Below are 27,266 nucleotides of genomic sequence, written 5' to 3'. Positions count from 1 at the left end.
TTACGCGTCTTTTCATCCGATCTTCATCAACACGTATACGTGTGTACTCATTTGAAATGGAAGTTGCACATTAATTATTTAGTCAAATTGGCCAAACAACCATAGAGGAAGTGAGGAGTAGAAAAAAAGAGGGTTGTTGACATGTAGTATGGTGGCCACTGGTCGCCGCTCTATTGTTTTTTGTTTTGCAAATAAAATAAACGTATATTTTACATTCAATACGCTACCCACGGTGATGAATTCATAATACAATTAAATGGACAGGACCCAGTATACCTATTTTGTAAAAGTCAGAAACCTAAGCGCACGGAAAGTGGTTATACCATCCGTGCTACAAGTTACTTTTTTCAGAGTGAGTCCATGAAACAAAGTATGAACACGCAAGTCATTAAACTGAATTGCATTGTCACTTCCACCGACGTCTTAAAGCGGTGCCGCTACGTTTGACGCTAGATGCCGGCGCCTTAGTGACTGTTGGAGAAAAAGAAAATAAAGTCGAGCGGCCTGTGTCCGGGATGCAAGCCGGCTCGGAATCTGCGACTTGTACACATGCATGAGTGCCAGATCCCAGCAATGTGACTTTAAATGAATTTGCTGATAGCTTGGCAAAAGCGTCCCTCAATGGTCTTGCGTTACCTATCCTCCCGGCTACAGCGTACATCACAGCAGCGAGGTTTGGGAGACCCATTTTATTAAAAAAAAAGTAACCTGGCCATTTTTAAGATATGATGATTACATGCATCTGAAATATTATCTGTGTAGGAAATTATCCCCTTCGCGGGAACCTGAGGTCTCTGCATCAAGGCTGGCTCCTGTACCCTACCCCTACTTTTTATCTCTCCAGTTCTGATTTGGCACTTCCTCTCGCCTGCACATTTTGAAATGAACAAAAATCAATCATTTTTTTATTGTTGTGCTGCCGTTTTACCACTTTGAGAAGACGATTGTTGGAAAAGCCATTGCAGCAGGGGCCCTATTTTCGACAATTAGTCATTTTGTTCAAGTTGTGACGTACGCGAGACGTGTGCAGTAGGACAGTGCGAAGTTGCGTAACCACACAATCGGGCTACGCATTCCGAAGAAAAAGAGAAATTGAGTGACAGAAAAAAGCGCGCTGTCGTCTATATTAGCGCCAATTATGAAATACGACGATGTTCTTGCAGGAACCGATACGCTCCGGTGCATTCTTGCGGCCGAACATTCGGCATCTGCTACGCACGGAAAGGCTGCGCGAGTTTCAGCTGAAGAGCAAGAACAGCGACGGAATATTCGCAGTGGGTTGGTGCAAAATGGGAGCGGAAAGTAGCATTGATTTTCATAAGCGCCGATGACCTCTCAAGTTCACTTATCAGCGGCTTTTAAATGCAGGAACTAAAACAAGGACTTGGTCGTAAACAGAAGGAATCGACAGATTTCCAAAGTAGCTCCAGCACTGACAAAGAGGCGCCGGCGCAGCCGGCATGGTCCATGTCTGAGGACAACGCTCGCCGTCCCAAAGTATCAATTACTGTTAGGTATTGGCTGTGCTACCCATCTTTTTCAAAAAGCCGCGTTATGATTAGCTACCGTCAGGTGATCAATTAAGTCTGCTTAAGTTTCTAACATATTGTGTCTGCTTGAGTTGTGTAGAGCGTGGAAAGCAGTGCAGAGAGAGAGGGGAGGGGGGAAGAGAGAGAGAGAGTCTTACACACAAATACACACACACACACGCACACACACATGCACACGCGCGCGCGCGCGCGGAGGCGAAGTGGAAGGCATACGCTGGGCCTTACACCTAGACAGTTAAATTTTCATGCGCTCGCGTCCGAAAGGCTCTTGCAAAACGCTTAAGATGTCCAAGGAAGACAAAGAAACAGAAGAACAGAATAACAGGAAAGTTAATTGGGAGATGCCCAGGCTACCATACAAGTGCAGACGGGGATAAACGGAGAATAAGGAAAGAAAGCGAAAAATGGCAGGAAATCGTGGTATGAAGCTAGGGCGACGCCGCGCGCGCGTATTGCTTACTGTCGAAACGGTAAAATGCAAATCAATAAAGGGAGATCATTTTCCGGCTGTATTAAAAAAAAGCAATCAACAGAAAATGTCACCTAACTACATCATATGATTAGAGCGTACCGTCATAACGTGCTCCGGAGTACTTTTGTTTTCTAAAAAATAAGCAAATGGTGCGCCCGCATGCATATTAAAACAAAACTTTATATATGAAACACATCACGTGTAGCAAGCAAACATGTGCCATGTACATGGAACATACATTCATTTATTAAAATGGAAGCTGTGAGCCTTTTCGCTTGCTTTTCCCATCGTGGAAAGGCTGTTCTTAGCATTGAAGTCAGTGCATAGTGCAAGGCAAAAAAAGCAGTGTTTAGGGTCGACGTTTAAGACAATCTTTGGTGATCTCTCGCTGCCTGTCGCGCGAAGTTCCTGCACAGCCATCGCACCATATGACCCTCAGGCTGCACTCACGATCCGACCAGACAGATAATTAGAAAGCATCGTGGTGCTCTCTGAAATTAATGATGGTTTGGTGGCCGCTCTTTAAGACAGAGACATAGAGAAGAAAACACGGGACTGGAACGTTTGTTTGTCTTCTTTTCTTTGTTTCTGTGTTAAAGAGCGCCCACGAAACCATCATGAAAAACCTACAAATCGCCCAACTTTCCCTTCTGTTGCTCTCTGAAATGCCTCGTCTCGCGCACATCAACCGCTTGAGTTAGCGGGCCGCATGGTTGCGCTTGGCAACGACGGCGCGGATCGATGGTTTCTCTATGAGAGCAAAGCATTTGCAACGGGAGGGTAGCTACCACCCTCGTGTGGCTGTAAATCTGCGTCTTCATTATTAATCCTCTAAAAGATGACGCAGCTGAAAAGCTCCCGTATGTCGTCGTTTCAGTGCTTTCTGCAATTACAACAAGATGTGTCAGCCTACTTCACTGCCCACCAAGCTGTCTACCAAACTGCGGTGAGCTAACAGCCGCCTACACTGCACGTAGAATTCACTGTTTTTTACGCGGTCGCCTCAAGTGGTTCGAAATGCGGCGCCCAACTTTGGTAACTTAAAGCAATGGCAAAACATCCTTTAGGTAATGAAACGTCATTTTGAAGCCATCAATAAATGTTTATGCATGGCGTATTTCCCGCCACACAACGTCAGCCAATCAGATTTCAGGAGCCGGCACTTGACAGTGGGCAGTTCATTTCAGCCGATTCGTAATACAAGCGTAAGTGCTGCCCTTTCTATCATATGATCTTAACAAGATCTTAACTGTGCTATTAGCATGAATAAGTACTTTAAATCTGTTTTTACAGTTGATGATGATGAGCTCGTTCCTATAGCCCCTTTATATAGGTTACCTCTAGCCTCTTTAAATATAAGTGAATCAGGTATACTGAATCTTTTACTTAAACTAGACACAAAAAAAGCTCCTGGCCCGGACAACATACCAAACATATTTCTCAAACGATATGCCGAATGGATCGCCAAATAATTATTCATACTATTTAATAAATCTCTATCAACAAGCGCCTTACCCCAAGAATGGAAAATCTCCAAAATTATTCCTGTACATAAAAGTGGAAGCAAGAGTGAACCCTCTAACTTCAGACCCATCTCCTTAACTTGCACAATATGTAAACTTCTTGAACACATCTTGACCAAGCATATAACCACATTTCTCGAACAACAGCACATCCTGACATCATCCCAGCATGGGTTTCGGAAAGGCCTTTCCACTGTTACTCAGCTCTTGGAACTAATTCATGACCTATCATTGAGCATCGACAATCAGAAACAAGTAGATATGATATTTTTTGATTTCTCAAAGGCATTTGACCGCGTTTCACACAGAAGACTTATTAATAAATTAGAATGCACACTGGGCAGCAGCCACGTTGTTAAATGGATTAAAGACTATTTGACAGATCGGTCACAATATGTTGAGATTAACAATCAGTGCTCTGAAATTGAACGAGTAACATCAGGAGTGCCTCAGGGCAGCGTCCTGGCTCCAATTTTATTTCTAATTTTTATTAATGATCTACCCTCTTATGTCAATGTCAATATTAAACTTTTTGCAGATGATTGTATAATTTACCAGGAAATTAATACTCCCGATGACCATATTGCCCTAAACCGCGCTGCAGAAGCCGTATCCAAGTGGTGTGTTGACTGGAAAATGAACCTTAATATTAGTAAGTCTGCTCTTCTAACAATAACGAGAAAAAAAAGTAAGTCTTAATATTCCTATAAGGTGAATAATACCCCCCTGACGCGAGTTAACAATTATAAATACCTCGGTGTTATAATATCCCATGATCTCAGATGGGAATCGCATGTCAACTATGTGACATCAGCCGCATTAAAACGGCTCCTGTTTCTCAGAAGACACCTCCGTCAAGCCCCGCCTTCAACAAAACAACTTGCATATAACGCTTTTGTTCCGTCGGTTCTGGAATATGCGACTGTGGCTTGGTTTCCCCACACGAAATGTCTCATAAGTAAATTAGAATCCATCCAAAGAAAGGCAGTTAGGTTTGTGTTTAACAGGTACAGGTATACTGACTCACCGACTCAACTACTAATTGACGCCGGCATTCTCACTCTGGAAAATAGAGCCAAACTTGCACGTCTTAAGCTGCTTTATCAATTGCTGCATAACCAACTTATTCTTGATAAAACAAAGTACATCACGACCTCAGAGGCGAGACCAACTAGGCATAAACATAGCCAAACACTAAAAGAATATTCTTTCCGCACTGACTGCCTGAAATATTCCTTTTTCCCCCTTGCAGTAAGAGAGTGGAATAACCTTCATCATCACGTCACTAATAGTGCATCACCAGATACTTTTGCAAAACTTGTTGAAAATCACCTCCTGTCATTATCACATATCCAAATGTCATCCTAAATAGTTGACTTCATGTTAAGTGCTACATTTTTTGTTCATATTGTTTCTGTGTGATGCTATGTGGGCCATGCCTAACCTATTAGTGTGATCATGTTTGCCAGGCGTCAGTGATCTTGTTGTATAACAGTGATCTTCCCTGTATAACTGTATAATGAAGTGTGACACTGTATTCCCCTCGTTTCACCTTTTAAGTTCCTTTTAAGACTACGCACTCTGCATCTGACATTTTTAGCCATGTAGTCCTTTTCACCCTGATATGCTTTGTGCTAAATGCCCTTCCTGTTAAAATCCCCAGTGGATTGACAGTATGTCTAAATAAATAAATAAATAAATATATACCACTGTTTTTCCTCCACAATAACTTATAAATACCATCCAGACATCATAAATAGCGCTGCTAAAAATCAGTTTTCACGTTCACTTCATTTTTACGTAACCGCAAAAAGCCGTTTCGACGGACCGCAATTTTTCGCCACAAATTTGAAACACGTCACTTTTCTAACATCCAATCAGAGAAACAACATGGTGCTGAACGGCGGCTATGTGTGTTGAAAATAGGGCCCCAGCTTGGCGTCAGTGTAAGTAGCCCAATGTTATTATAATTTGGTGCCACCTTCCTTGGCCACAGTCTGAGGTCTGTCTTTAGCGCCATGCAAATTTTTTACTGGAATTAAATGGTTTGTCTCACTAATCTTTTCTAATATTACTTGTTCTACAAGTCCCTGCGTCAGTCTTCCATGTGCAGTATAACTTTTACTTTTTAATTTAATTTACTTAACCTTTTCATTTCTTTTCCTCTACCCCTGCAATCATTTTCTTTTTAGACATGTAAGCATATACATCTAAATCTCTCCCTGCTGCCCGATTCTTGGCCATTCCCCATGTATGGGTATATGGCATGTTTATAAGTAAACAATAACGACAACCGGGAACGAGCAGTTTGGTTTTAGGCGACCTTTCACTTGACGCTATATCGAAGCCACGGGACGTTGCAGCCATCCAGCTTCGCCTGCCTTCCTTCTGGGGCAAAAACCTGCAAGTGCGGTCCGCCCAGGTGGAAGCCATCTTCCGCCCACCGCGCCACTTCAGAAATTTATCTCCCTATCTCATGTGGTGCAATTCATTAAGACTGCGAAATAAATAGATATTTAACCATTACCACGTTGCTAGCTGAAAAATATGGGACCGATGTACAGGGTCTGCTGTGTGATTACATCGCCTCCAAAAAGTTGTCTAGGAGATCGCTGAAGGCGTACCTTACATACGTGATACAGTGAATGATCGAGTAGAAGGAATATAGCTTAGCGCAGGAAGTTTAAGGAGAGCATGCGATATATTGTCTATCATCCTCTTCTTAGCCTTCGCCTGCTTATGCGCTGAGCGCCATGCGTTCAGTGAAAATTAACTCATCAAATGGGCGATCTTTACAAAAATCGCTCCGAATGTCCCGCCCATTACCTCACTATATATGCTGAAGGGCGGCAGCCAGCCATGCACAGTGCCGTAATTACCCCGCTTAAAATGTAATGGCGAAGGCTGCACGAGGTCATCGCCAAGCTCGGACGAAGTCCTTGCCACTTGACATGTTCTATCTTTGCCTGAAGACACATCCACGACAAAGGACATTCGATATGTGCAGACTCCAACAAAAAGAATGCATACTTTGCAAACTCTCATAGAGTCACTCATTGGTGAGTATATGCAACAGAGCTGTAAATGCACCTCGAAAGAAATCTAGCCACTTATATGCGTGGTTAATCCCTTACTCACTACCAGCTCCTTGCGATTTCACAGTTGTAAGATCCTCCTTACAGGAGAATTTGCCGCTGTGTTCTTGAGTTGTAGTTGCCTCTGAAATGCCCCCACTCTCTTCTTGATACGTCCATAAGAGACGTGTGTAGTCCCTAACTACATCTGTAGGTTGGCTCCTCCTTTCTGCATGCTCTATGAGGACGTCTCCCGTGATTTTAACAGGCATCAAGGCCACGATGGCATCCCGAACACGCCGCAAACGTCACTCACCCGTCAAACACACGCACGCACGCACGCACACACCGCCGTGGTGGTGGTGCAGTGATTAGGGCGCTCGCCTTCTGTGTCCAAGGACCCGGGATCGAATCCCGGCCGCTTTTCGATGGAGGCGAAAAGCAAGGAGCCCGTGTGCTCTACGATCAGTCCACGTTAAAGAACTCCAGGTGGTAGAAATTTCTGGAGCCCTCCACTTTGGCGTCTCTCATAGTCTGAGTCGCTTTGGGCGTTAAACCTAAAAACAAACACACACACACACACACACAGACAGACAAACACACACACACACACACACCCCGTCGGGGTGGTGCAGTGGTTAAGGCACTCGACTTCTGTGCCCAAAGACGCGGGATTGAATCCCGGCCGCGGCGGCCGCTTTTCGATGGAGGTGAAAAGCAAGGCGCCCGTGTGCTGTGTGATGTCAGTGCTCGTTAGGTGGTCAGAATTTCCGGAGCCCACCACTACGGCGTCTCTCGTAGGCTGAGTCGCTTTGGGACGTTAAACCCAAAAACAAACACACATACAAGCACTCATTCTCTACCTGGTTCTGTCTTTAAATACTACGAAAAAAATTGGCAGTGGCTTAGCTCGGCTACGCCAGGATATACGTAGCAAGAACTACTTTCCTCTGATTTCGGCATGTTGCCGAGCCTATTGCTGAGCTTATAACAATTATCAATGACTATACATCGTCCGTCACATATCATTGTTTTTTATCTCCTGCACAGAAATACGTGGGCACGGTAATCAGTATGGTAACACGCAGCCGTTTCGACAGGCGAATGGTATGATCAGTTACACGACTGGCCTTTGCATCCCCTTCTGTTGCCTTCGTCGGTTGCCCTTGATCTTCCGAAGGCTCCATCTGAGCTGCTATATGCGGCCTGCTACGCTCTGTATTCCGCCGCACCCGCTTGGAGAGACGTTCTTCTCTCTGTTCAGGTGTCTCTGCTGCTCGCTTGGCCTTTCAGTATTCATTATTTCTTTGCTGAATGACCAATTTCAAGGCGGCAACTACTGGATCCGAGGAATGGAGCCTCTCCTGTCGATACCACCGCTGGGCAGCTGCCCAACTCTCCTTCTCCATGCGAAACGACTGTGCTGCGGCTGCCGTGCCTCGCCTCTGTTTATACACGCAGTTGCTCGCGCGCTGTTATACGCATAGCTAGCTCATGACATCCACGTGACATCAAGCGCGGCTCCGATGGTGATGTGTGCGCGCGGCCCCCGCTGCGCCGGTACATCAGCTCCTCCTCTTTGGGTGCCACGCATGCACATGCTCGACTGGTAGCCTAATGTAGCTCTCGCTACACAATAGCTGTTAGTATGACAGAGCCCAGTGTTTTGCTAGTACATAATGAAAATAAACACAGTTTAAGACCATCGCATGGTAAACGACCAATAAATGAGTTACGAGAACGCTGAAAACACAAGCGAATTACCCGGCTCTCTGCCGCTGGAGTCGTCGTTATCTCAAAAAGAAGTCTGCGCAGCTTCACGAGGTAGCTCACTAACGGTGTGTCCGCAACACTTAATGTACCCTGGGCAATCCCGCAAAGAGCACCGTGTGGGAGATCATTGCACTGTGACGATTGAGGGCTGAGCAATGAGTGACATCTTCTAGTATGCACTCCTTTGAACAAACTAATTTTCAAATGCTAGTTGATTGCGATGGCTTTCACTAGAGTACAGCCATATATGGGTTTTGTCTTCCCTATCCAGTCTGAGCTAAAACTATGGCTTTTATCTGCTGTTCGGGCTGCTGTTACGTGGTATAAAATATCCAAATCTAGCGCAGCGCTCATATGTGACGCCTCATGAATTTCTGGTAGCTTAATTAGAGTTGCACTCACAAAGCCATTATATACGGCATTTATTATTAGCGAGAACTGTGAAAGGCGTGCCAGAGGTATTTATGTGGCGTCCGACGTGTGCATTAAAGTATGACGTCTAGATAAGCTCGAGACACATGACAACGCTGCCAGGACCGAACCGTCTTAGTAGTCGAGCGCCCTAACTACTGATCCAATGCAGCGGATTTGTGTAATGTGCAATAAGCGTGAATACACCCAAATTTTATTCGCACGCATATTTAAAAGGGAAACGGAAGGAAGTTGGAATTCTGAATACTTATCTACGCGTAAAATTCAAGTGATAAAATATTAAACCTCTCGGGTAGTTTACGGCTTTAATTCTCCCGTAGAATGATTATATTGTCACGTGGTGGTGACAAGGCCGTAGGCACCAAAAGAGAAGACAGGTGTAGTTGGACCAAAATCCACTCTTTATTAGGCTTACTTGTGCCCTCAAGAGAACTAAACAACTCGGCGGCACCGATAGCAACAAACATGTTCTCTGGTCGTCGAACTGAGAATACCCGTCCCACCCGTCGACGCTCAGTTTAAAGGCGGCTGAGAAACTTGAAATAAAGCCGCAAACGGTAACTAGCACAACCTGGAACATTCCATAAACACACACGAGTGGCCGGAATCTTCGAGTGACATCTCAGTGCATCTTGCGCGACGAAGAAACTGGTAAAGGTACGTCTCACGACAACAAGTATGAACAGAGAATACAGAATCGATCCGCGCGCCAAAATCAGAGTGATAAGGCCGCATGCCGGCGGCTGCTAAAAAAACTACAGAGTTTTGAATGTTTCGTGGAAATGTAATCAATCTACCGAGTAACTAAGTGGAAACGTAGTAGATGTTTCATTCGCGGTCAAACCCATGCGGTAAGCATAATGACAAGATTTAGTCCGCTTATTAGTACGATTTAGTACGATGTGCCAGTACTTCATTCTGGGAGTGAGGGTCGCACAATCTTGGTAGAGATACAGTTTAAACATCCTGGTGCTGGAGCTGCGGAATCAGCAGTTGAGATAGAGAAATCGGGCACTGTAGGATCTCAAACTCATATATGAATACAAAATTTTGTTTAACAGAGAGAAACATACGTAGTTATTCGAACTTACCTTCCCTTTGTATTGTAGATTTAAGGTTATGCCTAGAAGTTCTTCGGAGGATTTAAGGCTGCCATTTTCATGTTTAAAGAAATATATTTGGTTGCTTTTTAGCATAGTGCAATCACCATGTGGCATGTATGAAACGTAGGTGAATCCTGAAATACAGATAATAATCTTTAGTGCCTATGTTTTATAATTCATCGCTAAAAGAAAAGGGGGTTGAATGAGAATAGGATGTCTAAAGCAGAGTACCTCTTGTCTGTAAACAACGGGTGGGCAAGTTATACATGCGGGAAGCCTAACTTCACGTTAGCGTGAAGCTCTTTAAAGTTTTCTTACCAGAGTTGAAGTCGAATAATGCAGAAACAAGATGATCCGTGTCTCCTTCAACTTTTATGCCAAGTACCTCCAAGTCTTGTGCGATGGGTCTCATATCAATTCTGGCCAGTCTCGATTCACCATCGTACCAAACCTAAAATTGTTTCCCAACTAATCAGTGACCGTGACATCTACTGTCGAAATTCTACACGCAGTCTAAAGAACGAATTTAATGAGCAATCGTTCAAGATAACCCACGCATCACGTAAATCTTGCCCCGAAACCTTTAGTTGAAATGGCAAGGGCGGCACGAGAATTCAGACAGGTGTGTTGATTTACTTTTCATAACGCGGCGTTGCATTCCCCATTATCGCTGTGATGACTCAGCTCGCTTTCACAATCATTGCGAGTGTAACACCTTCTTCTGAAGCCTTTAACACATGTGGTTCGCTTCTAAGCGAACCAGTGCTGGGCCGGCGGACGCATACCTGAAGCTCTAACCTCTGCAGGCTGAGGGGTACACCAGGAGTCTTCTCTTACACCCTTTGGTCTGTGGGGGTGCCGTAAGCGCTGAATTCAAATTTACCGCTTCAAAGTATTCAGACTGGCCTGCAGACTCTCAACCAAGGCTCGCACTTGTACCGCTTACATACTTCATTATTTCCACGAGATATATGCGCAATATTGTATCTCCCTAAAGAAAACTCTTAAATAAGATGTGTTGTCGGCCTAGTTGGTGCAGTACTTCAGACATCTTATAGTATAGTAGTGTGTGTTTTTGTTCGCGCTACTATAAGATGTCTGAAAACTCTTAAATTTTTCTGGCCTAGCTAAACCATCAGCCCATTAAAAGAGTTGCGTAAGTAATGCAAAGCACCGGCAGGCCAGCTCATGTGTTGTCATATGTTGTCCAGAGCAGGCGGCAACACCAGCCCTGTAGAGCAACATACTTCCTCTTGAGTGCTTATTGGTAATGAAATGTTTTATCAATGTTCTCACTAAGGTGTGTTGCTCATCACGAATTTATTTTTGAACTTTAAATGACCTACTCAATCTTAAATTTTGTTTTGGTATTATTGCTGCTTTTATACAGGTTGATTATAACCATGTAAACACTGATCATCGTTTTTATTCAAAACGAATCCACAAGTATTGAAGATGTTTACATAAAAACAAACGTTTGGTCTGAAATTCTCTCATTAATCCGCTCCAACTGTTCGGTGTTATTCTTTTACCACGTAGCTACGAAAGAACAGTTTCTTAAAAATAGAACGCAGTGTGTAGTTACGCACACTAACTACACATACTGATCAATACAAAAACGAGAAGGTGAGCCATAGTACCCCCCCCCCCCTCCCTGTAAGAACTTACTTTTTTGTAGGCAGTGTATCTAAACCCTCCTTTCAGAAAACCACTGGCGTCTAGTTCAAATTTTGTCTCCTCGACGGTGTAACTGAAGGAAGTAGATATGCTTGGTACTATTGCCCTCTTGGACAAATACTTGCAATGCAGTCCTTTAGGAATCTGAAAAATGAGGGCGTCGAGCAAAAATATACACAGTGTGGGCTGCAGTATTACCGCGTTAAAAAGCGGCATAAATAGACTGCAATAAGATGAGCTCTCGCGAATGCACCAAGTCAAGGTAGCAGGCGCTGTTAAGTGTTAAAATATGAGGCAAATTTGTCTACACACAGAATACCGCCAAAGATAAGTGGTTTCGGTTGGTTTCTGGAAAATATTGGTGTTAAAATTTAGACATATTTTTAAACTTTAACAACTCACAAAGGAAACCTATCAGCTTTTCTCTAGCTGCCTTCTGGCAATAGGTTTAAGGTTTAATATAGCAATCAGTGACCAACTGCATCTCATATGATGGTCGTTGCAAACATTCGGCTGATTTTCAAATAAGCGCTAATTTTGACTAAATAAACAAATATATGTGAAAATATTGTTTTCTAGTCATTCTGGCTTTTAACAAACATTTAAGAAAGCACTGCAATGCTAGTCGATGATCGCCCGATGTTCACGGAGAAAATTCATACCCAAGATGACGTCTCGCGAGCAGTTCTGTAGGACCACGAAACTGGTAGGATACATCCGACCATTTATTGTCACTTGCAGTACATCGCCTCGACGGCATAATATAGTTACCGTCAGGTGTGCTGATCAGCGGGACATCCCCAGTGGTCGTCCCTTTACTGAGCTGGGCGACAAACAGTCCACTAAGGACTGGGTAGTTAGTTCTCCTGTGTCCACGAGGCGGTAAACATGCTACCGTCGACGGAAACTCGAAGGTAACTTATTCGTGTCCTCGCATTGCATGTTGGCTTCGGTGTTCGATCTCGGCTTCGTTGTGTAGTGAAGTTGTGACAAGGGCGCGCCGTTGTGATATCGCTGGGTGGAGGTGTCACTTCGAATTCTGGCCGCTTGGTCATCGAGGGCTTCTTTCTTCATAAGAAGTGTCGGCGTAACGGCAGCGACGTCACTCGTCGTCGGCGGCGAATTATCTTCGTTTTTTCTCCGTGATGCAACCGCACCTTAAAAGATTCCGGGTTTGTTTTGTTTTTGTTTAGTTCTTCCTCCAGCGGCTAGGGAACCTTCCCCGCTCATAGCTGCTGCCGGACGACGCAAATCGTGAGCAGTACGGCGATGGGGATGGGGCAGATGACTGGCGTAGAAGACTCGCCAATAGTTGGTCTCTCGCATCGCACATCAACAGGTTCACCTTTGTCCCCTCTGTCACATACCGGGATCGGCGCAGCGGAAAAGATAACATAAGCCAGAACGGACTCATTCGGAAGTTGAATCCTTGATTGAAAGAGGCACTGTGATCTTCCTTTTCTAACGACGCTTGCAAAGGCATTCGTATTGCAAAGACTTGAACGTGTTTCAATCCTTTAAAAAGGCCTCAAGAGTTTTCAAACGAGATCCCTGCAGCTCCCTGAACTCGCCTCAACATTACTGAATCGTCCTAAGCGTTGAATGAGGCTACACGCTCGAAAATGTCGATCCAGTCTGCCAGTCTTCCGCATCTTCATCTGGTCGTTCATGGAGGGAGGAGGGGAGGCTTACGGGGCTGGACGAAAACGAGAAGCCGTGACTGCTCGGCTGGCTCCGTCTTCAGGGGCATTGTCATGTTTACTGAGACCCAGCACCTCCACAAAATGGCACGTGCTTGTGACCATGCCGTAGACGACAAACGAATGAACTTTAACATCACTGAAATAAATACCTTACAGGGCTGACTCAAGCCCGCAAAGAACTAATCAATCTGGCGTCGGCGATAAAAGCAAGCGTGTTCGGTTGTCGTCGGATTACGAGTGGCCGTTGCATTCATCTGCGCTCAATTTAAATTCGGCGAGGAAGCGTCAAAATAAACACAAGAAAGATGACCAGAACAACGTGGAACAGTGCGGAAACGAGCGTGGAATGCTGGAACCAATCGTGATGTATCTCGATGCATCTTAAGCGACAAAGAAAATGATAAAGTCGTGTCATGGTAACACTGAGCGTAAATAAGCAAACAACACAAGAACACAAGCACACGCACAGTGATAAGGCTGGCTGCCAGCAGCAACAAATAAAGAATACAAGAGTTCGCGGGAATATGTACAAAACAATCGCTCAAGAACCTTGAAGTCGCATTTCTGAGGGTGCAGTATGTGAAATGAGAGAAGCAAAAGGAGCTCTAACCTGAAACATTTCATCTGTGAATTCGGGGTCTTTTTGAAACCATGAAAAATACTTCGTCACGTGCTCTTCAAGTGATTTGTTATATAAGTTCGGTCCACGCATTTCAGCAAAGAGTGGGGCCCGCTTTTCTCCACTTGGGTAAGAAAAAGGCAGCTCTAAAGAGTCAAAAACAAAAACACGGCATTTAAGCGTCAGAACATAACTAAAAAGGAGTTACTTGAGAGGAATAAAAAAAATTCTAGCGTGGCGCTCTAATGTTCCTACTGGTACGATAAACACGTTTACCAGACAAAACATGTATTCCATTACGCATTAAATAAATTACATTTATTACATTGTCTCTATGAGGGCTGCCAAAAGCAGTATGAACTAATATGTCTCGAAAATTGGAAGCAAACAACAAAAAAGAGGAGCGAAAAAATTATCTACGTGTGGGCTCCTTCCGCAAGGGAGCATTGATTCCTGAAATCTCTACTTTGACTGCAGAGTACTGGCCGCACTGAGAGCGCGCGCTTACGTGGCAGTGCGTCCGTGACGCTTTCTCGTGAAATTGTTCAGCACGTGTTTCACCGCTCGTGAACCATCCCTCTCTCCCTCCGCACTATAGCTCAAACCGATGCAGTATTTTGTAATAATGGCATCATTAATGGATTCGATCGTCTCGAAAGACGTTTGGAGTGGTTGAAACATTGCTTGCCATAAAAAGTACCGTAAGCTACACTCATTGCTATCCACAGAGTTGATTTGCAAATTACCCTGAAGCGGGCGTGACCATACTGCTAAAAAGGACAATTTATCCTACTTTTTTTTTTTGTGCACATTGTGCATTCAGGTAGCTATAAGGAAGTTGTATGGCTTTCCTTTGCGCCGTATGGCGACGCTCAGGCTATCATATTTTGTACCTACGTCTGCGGATTCTCCTAAATATTTGACGGATTAATGGCGTGTTTCCGGATTGTATCCTGAGTTTGCCTGGGCTATATCACCGCACTAAAACCTAAATCTGGAGCTGATGCATTTAACACTCAAGTAACTAGTATTTAAAACCTAAATACCATGGCGAGCATTTAATTTCCTTAAAGACCTTCTAATTTTTGTTTATATGAGCGTATTTAAAACGGGCAGCTTTTCTGGTTCTCGTGTGCGTAGGAATTATTAGAAACTGTAACATGGCGGCCATTTATTTTGAGCAAAGCGCACTGCGCGTACTGTGCCCTCGTCCTGTGTTGTGTAAAAGTCTGGATGCCGTATGACTGCAGGCATTGGTCCTGGAAGACGCTCTTCCTTTCACAGGAAATGTCGGCAAGTACGTGCCTCAGCACAACGTTTTCCCCGTAATATCATTGTGTTGGCCCATACTTACGCAGCCCTTGTGTAAGGCTGTGAAGCTTGGGTCAATAATTACACATTGCAGGATGTGATAAACCCTGTAAACTAATACGGCTGCATCATACACTGCGATACACGTGGTATACTGAGTCGAGGAGAACGAAGTGTTCCCTCTGTTTCTCTAACAATCTGCAGACACATATTGTCTGGAAGCGACATCCAAAAAACACGTTTACAGGAGAGGGTCACACTTAACTTTAAAGCTTCTAGTTGCACCAAATACTATGCAATGAGACGTCAATTTATATCGTGCAACTGATTACTGCGAAATACTATTTCGCTTAGAACTACGGAGTCTCAAGAAAGCTGTAGCAGTGGAGATGGAATGGTCCGTTTTTGTTAAAGAAAAAACACCCACCTCCTTTCCGGTCACGCTTAAGATCAACCGGGGTTTAACTACGCTTAATTAAGGCATACGAAAGCAATGTTTTGCCTGATTTGGCATGGTTTTGCTTGGCGGTTTAACTTTGAGAGACTGCCAAAGAATATGGCAGTGCTTAGCGTCTTCAAAAAAAATGTAAATGTAAGTAGGTTCATAGGAAAGAAAAGGCGCCGTATCTTTCACACTTCTCCCCAGACGAATGAACGGAGCCATAAGGAAAGGAAGGAAGATGGAAGTGAAAGAAAAAAACAGCTTCAGCAGTGAAGGGGTAGGAACTAATTTAGACCCCCTGGCGATTTTGATTGATTGATTGATTGATTGATTGATTGATTGATTGATTGATTGATTGATTGATTGATTGATTGATTCATTAAAACTTTAATTTCCACCGATTTAGGAGGCCCCCTACTCCCCGCTCCTGGCACGCAGGCCTGAGGAACGGGGGCTGGAACCTTCGCGACTAAGGACTAGCGAATATACATTGGTTATTCGCGGCTCTGGTTAGCTGGCACGTCGCTTCGCAGCAGGGTTACCCAGGCTTCTCTACTTTTTATGTTGTCCCTAGCGCCCGGAGACTTAGGGCATTCCCAAAGTATATGGTCGAGGGTCCCCCTCGCTTCACAGGCTTTACATTTTTTTTTCTTATCTATCTGGGTGTGAAACAACCAGACAGGGTTTGGGAAATTTCCGGCTTGTAATAGCCGCCTGGCTGTGGCCTCTATTATTTAAGCTAGGATCCGGTGGCCGCATCAGACGCCTTCCGAATCTATAATTTTCGATTATTTATTTATAGGTTTGCATACTTTCGTTCATCGCCTGGCAGTCGGGCGGTTCCGCGTTTGCCCGGAAGTAGAAATATCGGGCTAAATCATGGGCCGCCTCGTTGCCGGGGACGGACGTGTGTGCTGGGACCCAAATTATAGGGTGATTTTGCATCGATTTTAGCAACAATTTGCGTTTCGCATCCATGGAGACGGGGCCTGCCCCGCCGGGGTGGTGCATGTGGTATGACACCCGACTACTGTCCCGGAGTACCCGGGTTCGAACCCGGCCTCGGTGGCTGCATTTCGATGGAGGCGAAACGAAGAGTGCGCTGTCCGATGTAAGCGCACGTTAAAGATCCCCAGGTGGTCGAAATTACTCTGTAGCCCTTCACTACGGCTCCTCTTTCTCTCTTCCCACTTTAATTGCGACCTTCCGACCTTCCCTTACGGTGCGGTTCAGTGTCCACAGAAACAAGTGTGAAAGATACTGAGCCTTTACCTTCCTGTGAAACAATTATTATTATTATTAGACGGGGCCTCTGTTGAGGGGCTAGAACTCGGGTACCCCAGTCCAGCAGCCGAGCTTCTAACCACTGAGCGGTCGCAGCGGGTAAATCTCTTTAGTTTGCTTGCTTTTGGGGGCAAGTGAAGACGCATAATCTATCAGGGTCACTTTTCGGTTGAAATACACGCTTTCCATAAAAGTCTGTAAAGAACAAGACGACCTGGTGCCAGCACGCTGGCACTTCCTTGTCCATCCAGGCCTTTCGACCAAGTCGGCATTGACTCCTACTGTCCACTTCCCTACACTGCAGCCGGAAACCACTGGGTTATTGAAGCGGTAGGCCATCTTACACGGTACGACGAAACCGCCCGTCTACCTGCTGCTACGGCACGCGATGTTGCTGCCTTCATCTTAAACCACTTCATACTTCGTCACGGCGTGCCGCGGGAACTAATAGCGACCGTAGTAGTATTTTTATCTGAAGGGGTTTCGTCCCTCCTGCGACAATGCAATTTTATTCATCGCACTACTACAGCCTACCAATCGTAGAATAATGATCTGACCGAACGATTTAACCGAACACTAGGCGGCATGTTGTCAATGTACGTGGCTTCAGGCCATTCCAGCTGGGGCACATTGCTACCCTTCGCCACGTATGCGTACAACACAGCTACGGAGACTACTAAGTAATTGTCGCCATTTTTCCTATTATATGGATCTGAGCCATCTTCACCAGTCGACACGATGCTCCCTTACCGGTACGATTCTTCTGAAGACCACCGTATCTCAAGCCTCTAGACACGCCGAGGACTCTAGGCAACTCGCCCGTTCGTTGACGTCTTTCGATCAGGGATGACAAAAAAGTCGTTTTGACGCCGCTCACGCCGCTGACAGCTTTCTTTCACAAGCCCGTTTTTAGCTACGTGTGCCTTGTACATCACCTGGCCTCTCCTCCAAGCTACTGCCGAAATACCATGGACCCTAACGCGTCCTTGAGCTCACTTCACCCGTCAACTACATAGTTGATCCCGTCCCGCCTTCGCCAGACCTTCGACGACGTTGGCGAGACTGTCCCAGTCCCTCGCTTAAAACCGTGCTACGACCGACATGTACTGTTGTCCCCTTAAGTCGCTAGGATGACTCCCTCTTCTCGCGGGGGTGGTTGTAAAAAAGATGACCTGTCGCCAGCGCGCTGGTACGATACGCAAGCTGTTCTCTTGCCCTAGTAAACGAGCTTACCCTACAATAAAGCTCATTACACGGCATGCAATTGGAGGTGCATATGTTGTCGGTTTCAATTCCTATCACAAGCTAGGCTCCAACTTAACTAATTAATATTCAGCAGATGCCTAATGAGCAGCGCAACACACTGAACGCTGCACAAAGAACATTTACATCACAATTTTCATACCAAATCTCCGTATATTTTCGCTGCTATTTCTTCACTTCTTAATATTCTAATTCTATTCCAATATCTAAATCAAATAAAAAGTATCGGTGGACTATGTCACACTTCTTGGAGGACACCTGCACCACGCCCTAATTGAAGGGGATAGTGAAGGAAGACTTATTAGCTTTACGGAATAATAATAATGGGTGTTAAAGGTTGCCCCGCCGCGGTGGTGAAGGGTTAAGATGCCCGAATACTGTGCCGGAGTACCCGGGTTCGGTCCCGATCGCCGACGGCTGCGTTTCGATGGAGGCGAAACGAAAGGGTGTCCCTGTGCTGTGCGATATGTGTGTTGGGGCTGCAGAAAGAAGGAAAAGAAAGTGCACGGGCCTGCTACTGGCTCTGTAGCTGAGCCACCTCCGCTGCCTCGTGCGGACAGTAGCGAGAAAGTAGAGAGGAAATAAAAATTAAACATGGCTTAGTTCTGCTATGCCTGGATATACGTAGCGAAAAGCAGCGACTACCTCGGGATCTGAAGATAATTTCTCCATTCTTCTGTTCTGTGCCGTTCGTCAGCAGCTAAACTCTCCTTGACTTTGCGCGGTAACTTTCTCACTTGTTTTCTTTGGACACCTCTGATTTAACTGATTTATTTATAGGAAGGGAAAGGCGTGGTAACTGTCTCATTTGATTTCTGTGGACACCGCAACCGCGCCGTAAGGGAAGGGAGGAAGATGGGAGTGAAAGTGGATAGAGAGAAAGAGGAGCCGTAGTGGAGGGCTACGGAGTAATTTCGACCACCTGGGGATCTTTAACGTGCGCTGACATCGCACAGCACACGACGCCTCTTCGTTTCGCCTCCATCGAAACGCAGCCGCCGAGGTCGGGTTCGAACCCGGGTACTCCGGCACAGTAGTCGGGCGTCTTACCACTGCACCACCCCGGCGGGGCTCTCTCTTCTGTCCTCGTGCGGACAGAAGAATGTAGAGAAGTAAGAAAAAGAAGAGGGAGAGAAAGACGCGCGCCGCAACAGCCGTCGTGCACCACCTAAGCGGTGGCGGGTGCAATGACGGCCTACAACAGATAAAAATTCGGTGGATGGCTAGCCCCCACCGCAAGCGGCGTTGACCTACCAGTCCCAGCAACAACCACCCCTCAGATGGCAGCGCACGTTAAAGATCTCCACTTGGTCGAAATTACTCCATAGCCCTCCACTACGGCTCCTCATTCTCTCTGTAAACTTTCACTCCCACCTTCCTTCCTTCCCTTATGGCGCGGTTCAGGTGCCTACATAAACCAGTGTGACAGATACTGCGCCGTTCCCTTCCTATGAACCAATTATTAATACCCGAAGAAAAAAACGTGTGACACATACTGCGCCTTACATTTCCTGTAAACAAATTATCATTGTCATTTTACAGGAAAGGAAAGACGCAGTATCTGTCACAATTTTTCTAGGGACACCTAAACCGTGTTGTAAGGAATAATTTTGGCTTACTGTCTACACTTCCTGCTCCCGCAGCTCATCAGGCAATTAAAGTTTTCCCTTTAATAATCTGTCTTCCTGACCACAAAGTTGTCTTCTGTGCATATCAGAACATTGGAATACTTAATACTTACTGCGTCCCCAGTAAACATGTGAACGGAGAGAGTAGTTCAAGTAGGCTTCATTTATGCAGCTTTGAAAAATGTCGCATGGAATCCCTCGGGTGCTGTTTGCATCCGCACTGTATTTTACGAAAACTTGGTCGTACGGAGGACCGTATTTGAAGGCTTGGTAGGCTGTGGGCATACTTTGTGGACCGAGCCTTCTACTTTTTGGGAGCGGATACGACAGCACTTGAAATTTCGGCTTGAAATCAAGCATTTCCACCGTTTCGCAAGTGTCTTCAATCTTTGAGCTCCAACCGCTGCTTTCTGCGAAATGAAAAAGACATGGAGGATAAAGACGGACATAGCATTTGTTTGGCACTAGCCAAAATAGTGTGGCGCCAATAGAAAGAGGAAATGTGCATACATTTTTGCAGTGCATTTATTTTATTTTCATTACTCTGATAATTTGACGGGTATATTTCGCACGATCGTGCTACCTTATTCCCGAACAATCGCTATCAGATACTTTGCAATTATCTTCCTGAACCTTGACTTCATGCCACGTAAAAGGCACAAATCTGATATAGGAAGTTGAAAATTCAGTTGAAACCGTGCTTCAAACTGCCGTCTTCACCTTCTAAACGTATCTGTTATTGATTTCCTGTGAATGCGCGTAAGTTCTTAGCACATCTTCAGAATTAATCAACACACAAAATACGCTAACTACAGCGAGAACCTATTATGTGATGTAGAAATAAAAAAAACTAAGGTAGAGCATGGGAGAGTAGATTTTCGAAGAAATAAAAGACGTTCCGGTGCCAAGCGAAACAAACAAGGCTCGCACACTGTTGTGCCGGTGGGGTTATCACACAGTAGCCCACCGTCAACAGGGTTGTGCCAAGGATCCTGCAACTGCCACCAATGTTGTGCCGGTGGGGTTATCACACAGTAGCCCACCGTCAACAGGGTTGTGCCAAGGAGTTGGTAACGCAGCGCTCGTCACCCGTTTCGTGAACGAGGGCTGTCAGCTCCCTGGGCGGTAGCGATGAATCCGAGTCGGCGTTGGTGAGATGAAGAAAAGGCTTTATACACTATTTACATGCATTACACAACAAGATCGGCTCTGGGGCCGAAAGCTAACATAGCCATACGCGACTGTTCTCGCGCAGCGACGGCCGGGGAGATTCCGCCGCGTCCGCACTGTCAGGGGCGAACTGCTCCCGATGGAAGCTAGTGACGAACTCACACTCGGAGTCTCGAACGGAAGCACTTGAGACTCCGTTGCCGAGAACCGTTGACGCTCAAAATGGTCCAATCCGATGGCAGCACTTTCGCAGGGCCAATGGGAGAGCTTGCTGCGCTCTCGCTTCAAATATGCCGCGGGGCGAGAAGGGGTTCACCGTCAGGGCCACGGCGCGCCGTGCTGTCTGGACGTTCAGCGCATGTTAAAACACGTCGCTTCTGTCCCTTTGGTACGGCTCGCCTCCAGTGCATTGGTGCTTTGCAGAGAAGTATCCAAAGTTTGTGAAGGAGGCGTTCGCCGAAGAAGTTTGGCGTCCGGCTGAATTTCTAGGCGGCTTTGGCCGGGCACAACAGCACCCCCGCCATCAGACAATGCGCCGGGAAGACGAGCTGCTCGTATGTGGCTCGGATGCCGGGCGCGCTCGTTCGCCAGGTTCCTCCAAGCTCACGTACAGTGTCCGGGCGCCAGGTAGCCTCACGTGCCTTGGGTTCCACTCGCCAGGTCAGGATCTCTGCCGACAGCCTTGTTGCCGGGGCACGCCGATCAACTTCACTCGGGTCGCTCCGATGCCCTTGCAACTCGCCACTGGTAACGGTAAACTGTTCTGCTGCTTGCAAAACCGACCGACAACAGGCAACACCCAACTCAAGCAAGTACCCTCGGTCACCCGTCAAACACCAGACAGAGGCAAAATTTCAAATTCAGTTAGCTAAATTGTTGTCCCCTTTTTGCTCCCACTACAACAAGAGACAAGTGTATAGGATGCAGTACACAAGGTTCAAACAACAATTTTGCGCATTAAGGATACATTAAATAGCAAAGAAGATTAATAATCAGTAATGGAAAAAAGTCTCCTTGAAATCACTTAGACCGTAAACCACAACTGAGGAAGCAAGGAGGTCATTTAATTTTGCCCCGATCTGCCTACAAGTTACCGTTAGCGACGAAACGCTCGTTGGAGGTAGCTACGTCTCGAATGCACGGCTCAAAGCATCCGAGTTCGCATTGTGCCGCTCTCTTCCGTAAGCGGCAGAATGCGTAGCAGTATTCGGGCGGTTTGGCTCTCCTCCCTCCGCTACAGCCTCGGCTGTCCATTTCTCTACGAGACCTTTCTTTCCACTTTGTGCGTGAAAGAACAGACGAGCCCAAGTTGCTCGCTTTGCTGAACGATCTGTCTCGTTCCTTACGCTTGGCGCACCAAACGCGCATTTTCAGAGCACGGGTGCATTTGTGCCACTGGGATCGCCGCTTCTTTTTCTTTCGCGATCGTTTGCGTTTTCTCACCTTTCGGTGACAGCATTCTTTCATGCACCTGCTTTTCCGCTCGTTTCGGCGGCAACACTTGAATGTTTTCTTTCTTTCGTTTGGTGCCAGCTCTTTCAAGCTGCCGGTAACCGGAGCTAGTATGGCGCCGACATCGTCGGAGTGCGGCGCCGCGCCTGCATCGCGGCCAGCAGCGCATGACTCACTGCCAGTCGCGTCCGAACAAGGACAAGGCTCGCTCACGCCAGCCCCCAAGCTAGGCATATCCTCTGCAGGCTCGCCACTCAAGTTACTCTGATCCGCCAGTGTGCCGCATTGCTCAGCGCTAACCGGCGCACGATCACGTTCGTCCGACAGCTGCGGCGTTTCGGATCGCGGGAGGTCCATGTTCGCACCAAGGTTGTTTTCGCCAATACAATTGAGCGCGTCAGGACAGGAAGATTCATGGCTCCTATCTAGTCGCTCGCTGTCGACTTCACAGGTGTGGTTCTCGACAGCGTCCGCGTCATGGTTCTGCCTTAGCTGTTCAACACTTGTGAGCTGCGCATTTTCCATGAGCGCAACTTCGTTTTTCTGTGTGTCCTGATCTACGTCGACTCTGACTTCGGAAATTGCCAATTTGCCGTCTCCTAGGTTTACTACATCTCCGCCATGCTGTACAACTGCTGCTTCTGAGTTGTCAGGCGGTTGATTTACTGCCAGGTCGCCACTCTCGATTGGTGGAATCGGATTGCGTACAGCAACGTGAGGCGGCGCGCAGGACGGTGTCACTGCGGATTTCTCGCCGATGGAGTCGGCTCCGACCGTCTCAGCTGCCAGTGGCTCGACCAAGGTAACCCTAGACACTTCTGTTCGAGACTCGATCAGCTCGCTGCTGCTATCGCGTTGCTCGGCCGCTTCCACAAGCAAGTACAATTTGCTCCGAGACTTCCTGACTGTCTAGCCATTCGGTTATATCGGCTTTCAACTGATACGCCAAATCGAAGTACGTTTTGGTACAGTTTTTTTCACGCTGATACCTGTCCCTAAGTTCTATTGGTGACAGCCGATGTCTTTTCAGTAAAGACTCTTTCAGGTAATCGTAGCTTTTCAAGTCAACGTCTATCACGCGCTTGATTTCTTCCGACGCCTCAGCGGAGAGAATAGCTACCAATGTTTGTGCCCAAGTATCTCGCTCGAAGCGCTTACTTTTGCAGACACGCTCGAAATCTTCCAAGTACTCTGCCATATCCTCGGCGATGAGGAACGGTTGTGGACAGTCTCGCGGTATTGAACCGTTACAATGAATGGCATTAAAAGCTTTAATCTTTTCCACGCTCATTCTATGTGTTGAAACCTCCAGCTGCATCAGTTGCCATACACGGGCGTCCTCTTTCTCGTGACGTTCCCTACGTTCACGATCCTCTTTCTCGTTTCTCTCTTGAATATCATCCCAGGCCTCTGCGGCTTCCTCAACCGTCACTTCTTCTGCCTGCATGATCTCAAGAATATCTTTTTTTCTTTTCGCTGAGCCCAAATCGATGCCCAACTCATCACAAATTTGGAGAAGTTCTTTGACCTTGTAACTCTCCATCTTTTACACCGGCCTCTTGTTGATTGCCTTTTTAGAATAGTGTACTATACGTTCGCTATCTCGCTCCTAGCAAGAGATGCGCAAGCCTTTCTCACACTGATTCCCCTCTTAGCATCCCTTGGTTTTCAAAACACTTCCTGTAGGCTTGAAACACGCAAGGCTAACACAATGCTACGCTCAGCCTTTCTCTAAGCTACCCTGTGTGTTAGAGAAGTCTGGCGTTTGAGGGAAACTTCAGGTACTCACCGCGCCGAGGTGCCTGACGCCGGTCAATCCCGCAGCTGCCATCCAATGTTGTGACAGTGGATCCCACCGCTGCCACCAATGTTGTGCCGGTGGGGTTATCACACAGTAGCCCACCGTCAACAGGGTTGTGCCAAGGATCCTGCAACTGCCACCAATGTTGTGCCGGTGGGGTTATCACACAGTAGCCCACCGTCAACAGGGTTGTGCCAAGGAGTTGGTAACGCAGCGCTCGTCACCCGTTTCGTGAACGAGGGCTGTCAGCTCCCTGGGCGGTAGCGATGAATCCGAGTCGGCGTTGGTGAGATGAAGAAAAGGCTTTATACACTATTTACATGCATTACACAACAAGATCGGCTCTGGGGCCGAAAGCTAACATAGCCATACGCGACTGTTCTCGCGCAGCGACGGCCGGGGAGATTCCGCCGCGTCCGCACTGTCAGGGGCGAACTGCTCCCGATGGAAGCTAGTGACGAACTCACACTCGGAGTCTCGAACGGAAGCACTTGAGACTCCGTTGCCGAGAACCGTTGACGCTCAAAATGGTCCAATCCGATGGCAGCACTTTCGCAGGGCCAATGGGAGAGCTTGCTGCGCTCTCGCTTCAAATATGCCGCGGGGCGAGAAGGGGTTCACCGTCAGGGCCACGGCGCGCCGTGCTGTCTGGACGTTCAGCGCATGTTAAAACACGTCGCTTCTGTCCCTTTGGTACGGCTCGCCGCCAGTGCATTGGTGCTTTGCAGAGAAGTATCCAAAGTTTGTGAAGGAGGCGTTCGCCGAAGAAGTTTGGCGTCCGGCTGAATTTCTAGGCGGCTTTGGCCAGGCACAACAACACTCAGGCTTGAATTCTGTGTGCTGACCAACCGCCTTAGGACACTGAGTTTCACGTGCTTATATTCAACTTCAGACGACGCGCACCGCAATCGCCTGATAAAATGCTATCCTTTCTCGTCTAGATCTGATATCAATAGCTTCTTTTGCTCCTCTCAGTTGCAATATCTGAATTAAAACTTTCCTGTCTTAACATTGCGCTAAACTCAGGGCCATATTTAGGATGTCCTAAGCCATCCAGGTGATTTCAGCGTCTTACGTCACGCAGCCACCCTATTTCTGTATTGTCGCGGGCGTGAGATATACAGGCATGCGAGCTCTGGAGTCAAGCAATGCCATCTTATTGATATGTTGTAGACATACAAAAAAAAGAAAAATCATCCCGATTTCTACCAGCGTCCAACTATGAGGTATGCTAATAATACACAGTATCTGTTAGCACTATATTAGTCCATCAGATCTATGTGAACATCTCTAAATAAACCATAAATTATTACTAACACTGCCTTTATATCATATCAGCCATGAAGGAAATAACAAATACACAAATTCATTCTAAGTTATTCAGTTTCTAATGTGAAAAGCCTATGTATTGGGATTCTCTAAATGTCGTTGTCACTTCCAGCATTTTTCGTTGGCCACTAACTAGGAGCTGACTGTGGCAGGAAGTGGCATAACACTCAAATTCCTTGCACTTTCCATGATATTAAACACAGTGTGAGCATGTGTTCTTGGGACTATGAATAGAAAAATCAGCACAACTTACCTGGTCGCTGCAGGCGATACGAAGTTACAGTACCACTAGCGTAATTGTAAATGTCCACAAATTCCATGCCGAGGATAGAAGCGGAAATCTTGGCTCTCTTTCCAGTGTGGTCGAAGAATTCTTGAACCCACATGGAGTGATTGGCGTAAAAACTATGCAGTTCATACTTGGCAGTGTAACTGTTACATAAGTCAGGAGGCTGTGGTCGATCTTCCGCCTCGTCATCTATATGAATACAAAGAGAAGAAGTGTGTACCTTGCTCACCCAGTCAAATCTTACGGTAACAAAACATTTACTTGACTTGGTTTTACAAACTGTTCAGTACATGCATTCGGAATTAGAGAGTGAGATTTGGAGGGAGAGGTTGTGACTTAGACAATGGCACAACGTCAGCTTCTGTGGACCTCACTTTTAATTACGGGGATATTGACGAATATTGCTAAGTTAAGAATCTATTTACAGTATATTTACAAGACGGCCGCGACTTGCATAGCAGCGAGAAGCACCACGGAAAAACAGTCCCACTTCGTCAACATCTCCTTGTCCCCTTCCGCGAGGCAAGGGAAGGAAACATTTCGTTGTCTTCTCGTAACAATATTGTGAGATACTGTTCCGAAATAATTCATGGGTATAGATTGACTTTCCAGTGCGTAGCGAGACTTTATTTTTTAAGTTTGTCCGACCCTCGCACGATTATTTAAGAGTCCCGTTAAAACCGTCGGGTGCGTTTGTGAAAATCAGCAGCGAACATCTGGAAACATCTATCCGGTGACCTCTTGACACAATAATTTTATACTCCCATCTTGCTATATGCGAAAAAAAAATTGCATTCATAAATAACTTCTCGTTGATCATTGCGCTGGCTCAGATTTATTGGTATTGAGGAACGAACGCTTTCTCCCAAACACTTGGCAACTATATTGATGTGTGCCGTATTTTTTCTTCACAACGTTTGATCCTATGGCATGAGAAAAAAAAAAATTAGAAGGACTGAAAATAGCAATCTGCCCACCAAGCAAAACATTTCCCGGAGAATAAATATTGTCACGGGTGAATAAATAAATAAATAAATGAGCGGCGGCGGACTGGGGTGAGGCGAACGACGCCACGTCAGCAGCCCATGCTGAACGTCAGTAGGTTTGGAAAATGCCGACAGAGGACAATTTCCTCTGAAACTGGGCTTCTAAGTGTCACCTGCCAGCGCACCTGCCAACTTGGCCATGTCAAGCAACCTTGTGGCATCAGCTCACCAAGTGTAAGACTTCGGAGAACCAAATTCCGATGGATGGTAACTTTTACGAGGCAGGCCTTATCGCACTTGCGCGTTAAAAATACAACGCTACGACTTCCTTTTATGCCCTGAGGCAATAAACTTCGCAAAAAAAAAAAAAAAAAAAAAAAACGAG

General features: G+C 46.2%; 1 protein-coding gene across 1 annotated transcript in view; it reads right to left on the bottom strand.

Moving 5' to 3' along the window:
• Positions 1–27,266, bottom strand: part of LOC146186777 (uncharacterized) — a 63,705-nt gene that overhangs the window by 30,859 nt on the left and 5,580 nt on the right. The window contains exons 3-8 of the mRNA XM_084607398.1: positions 25,860–26,084; positions 19,968–20,264; positions 13,918–14,072; positions 11,596–11,748; positions 10,246–10,378; positions 9,916–10,061 (exon numbers count right to left, since the gene is read on the bottom strand). Coding sequence (XP_084463524.1) covers positions 9,916–10,061; positions 10,246–10,378; positions 11,596–11,748; positions 13,918–14,072; positions 19,968–20,264; positions 25,860–26,084 — 1,109 coding nt within the window. The remainder of the gene's footprint in view (positions 1–9,915; positions 10,062–10,245; positions 10,379–11,595; positions 11,749–13,917; positions 14,073–19,967; positions 20,265–25,859; positions 26,085–27,266) is intronic.

This window comes from Amblyomma maculatum, chromosome 6 (assembly GCF_055883805.1).
Source record: "Amblyomma maculatum isolate TAMU_Amacu chromosome 6, ASM5588380v1, whole genome shotgun sequence".
Classification (NCBI taxonomy): Eukaryota; Metazoa; Arthropoda; class Arachnida; order Ixodida; family Ixodidae; genus Amblyomma; species Amblyomma maculatum.
Note: the sequence above shows the minus strand (reverse complement) of the source record. Positions and strands in the feature narration are given on the sequence as shown.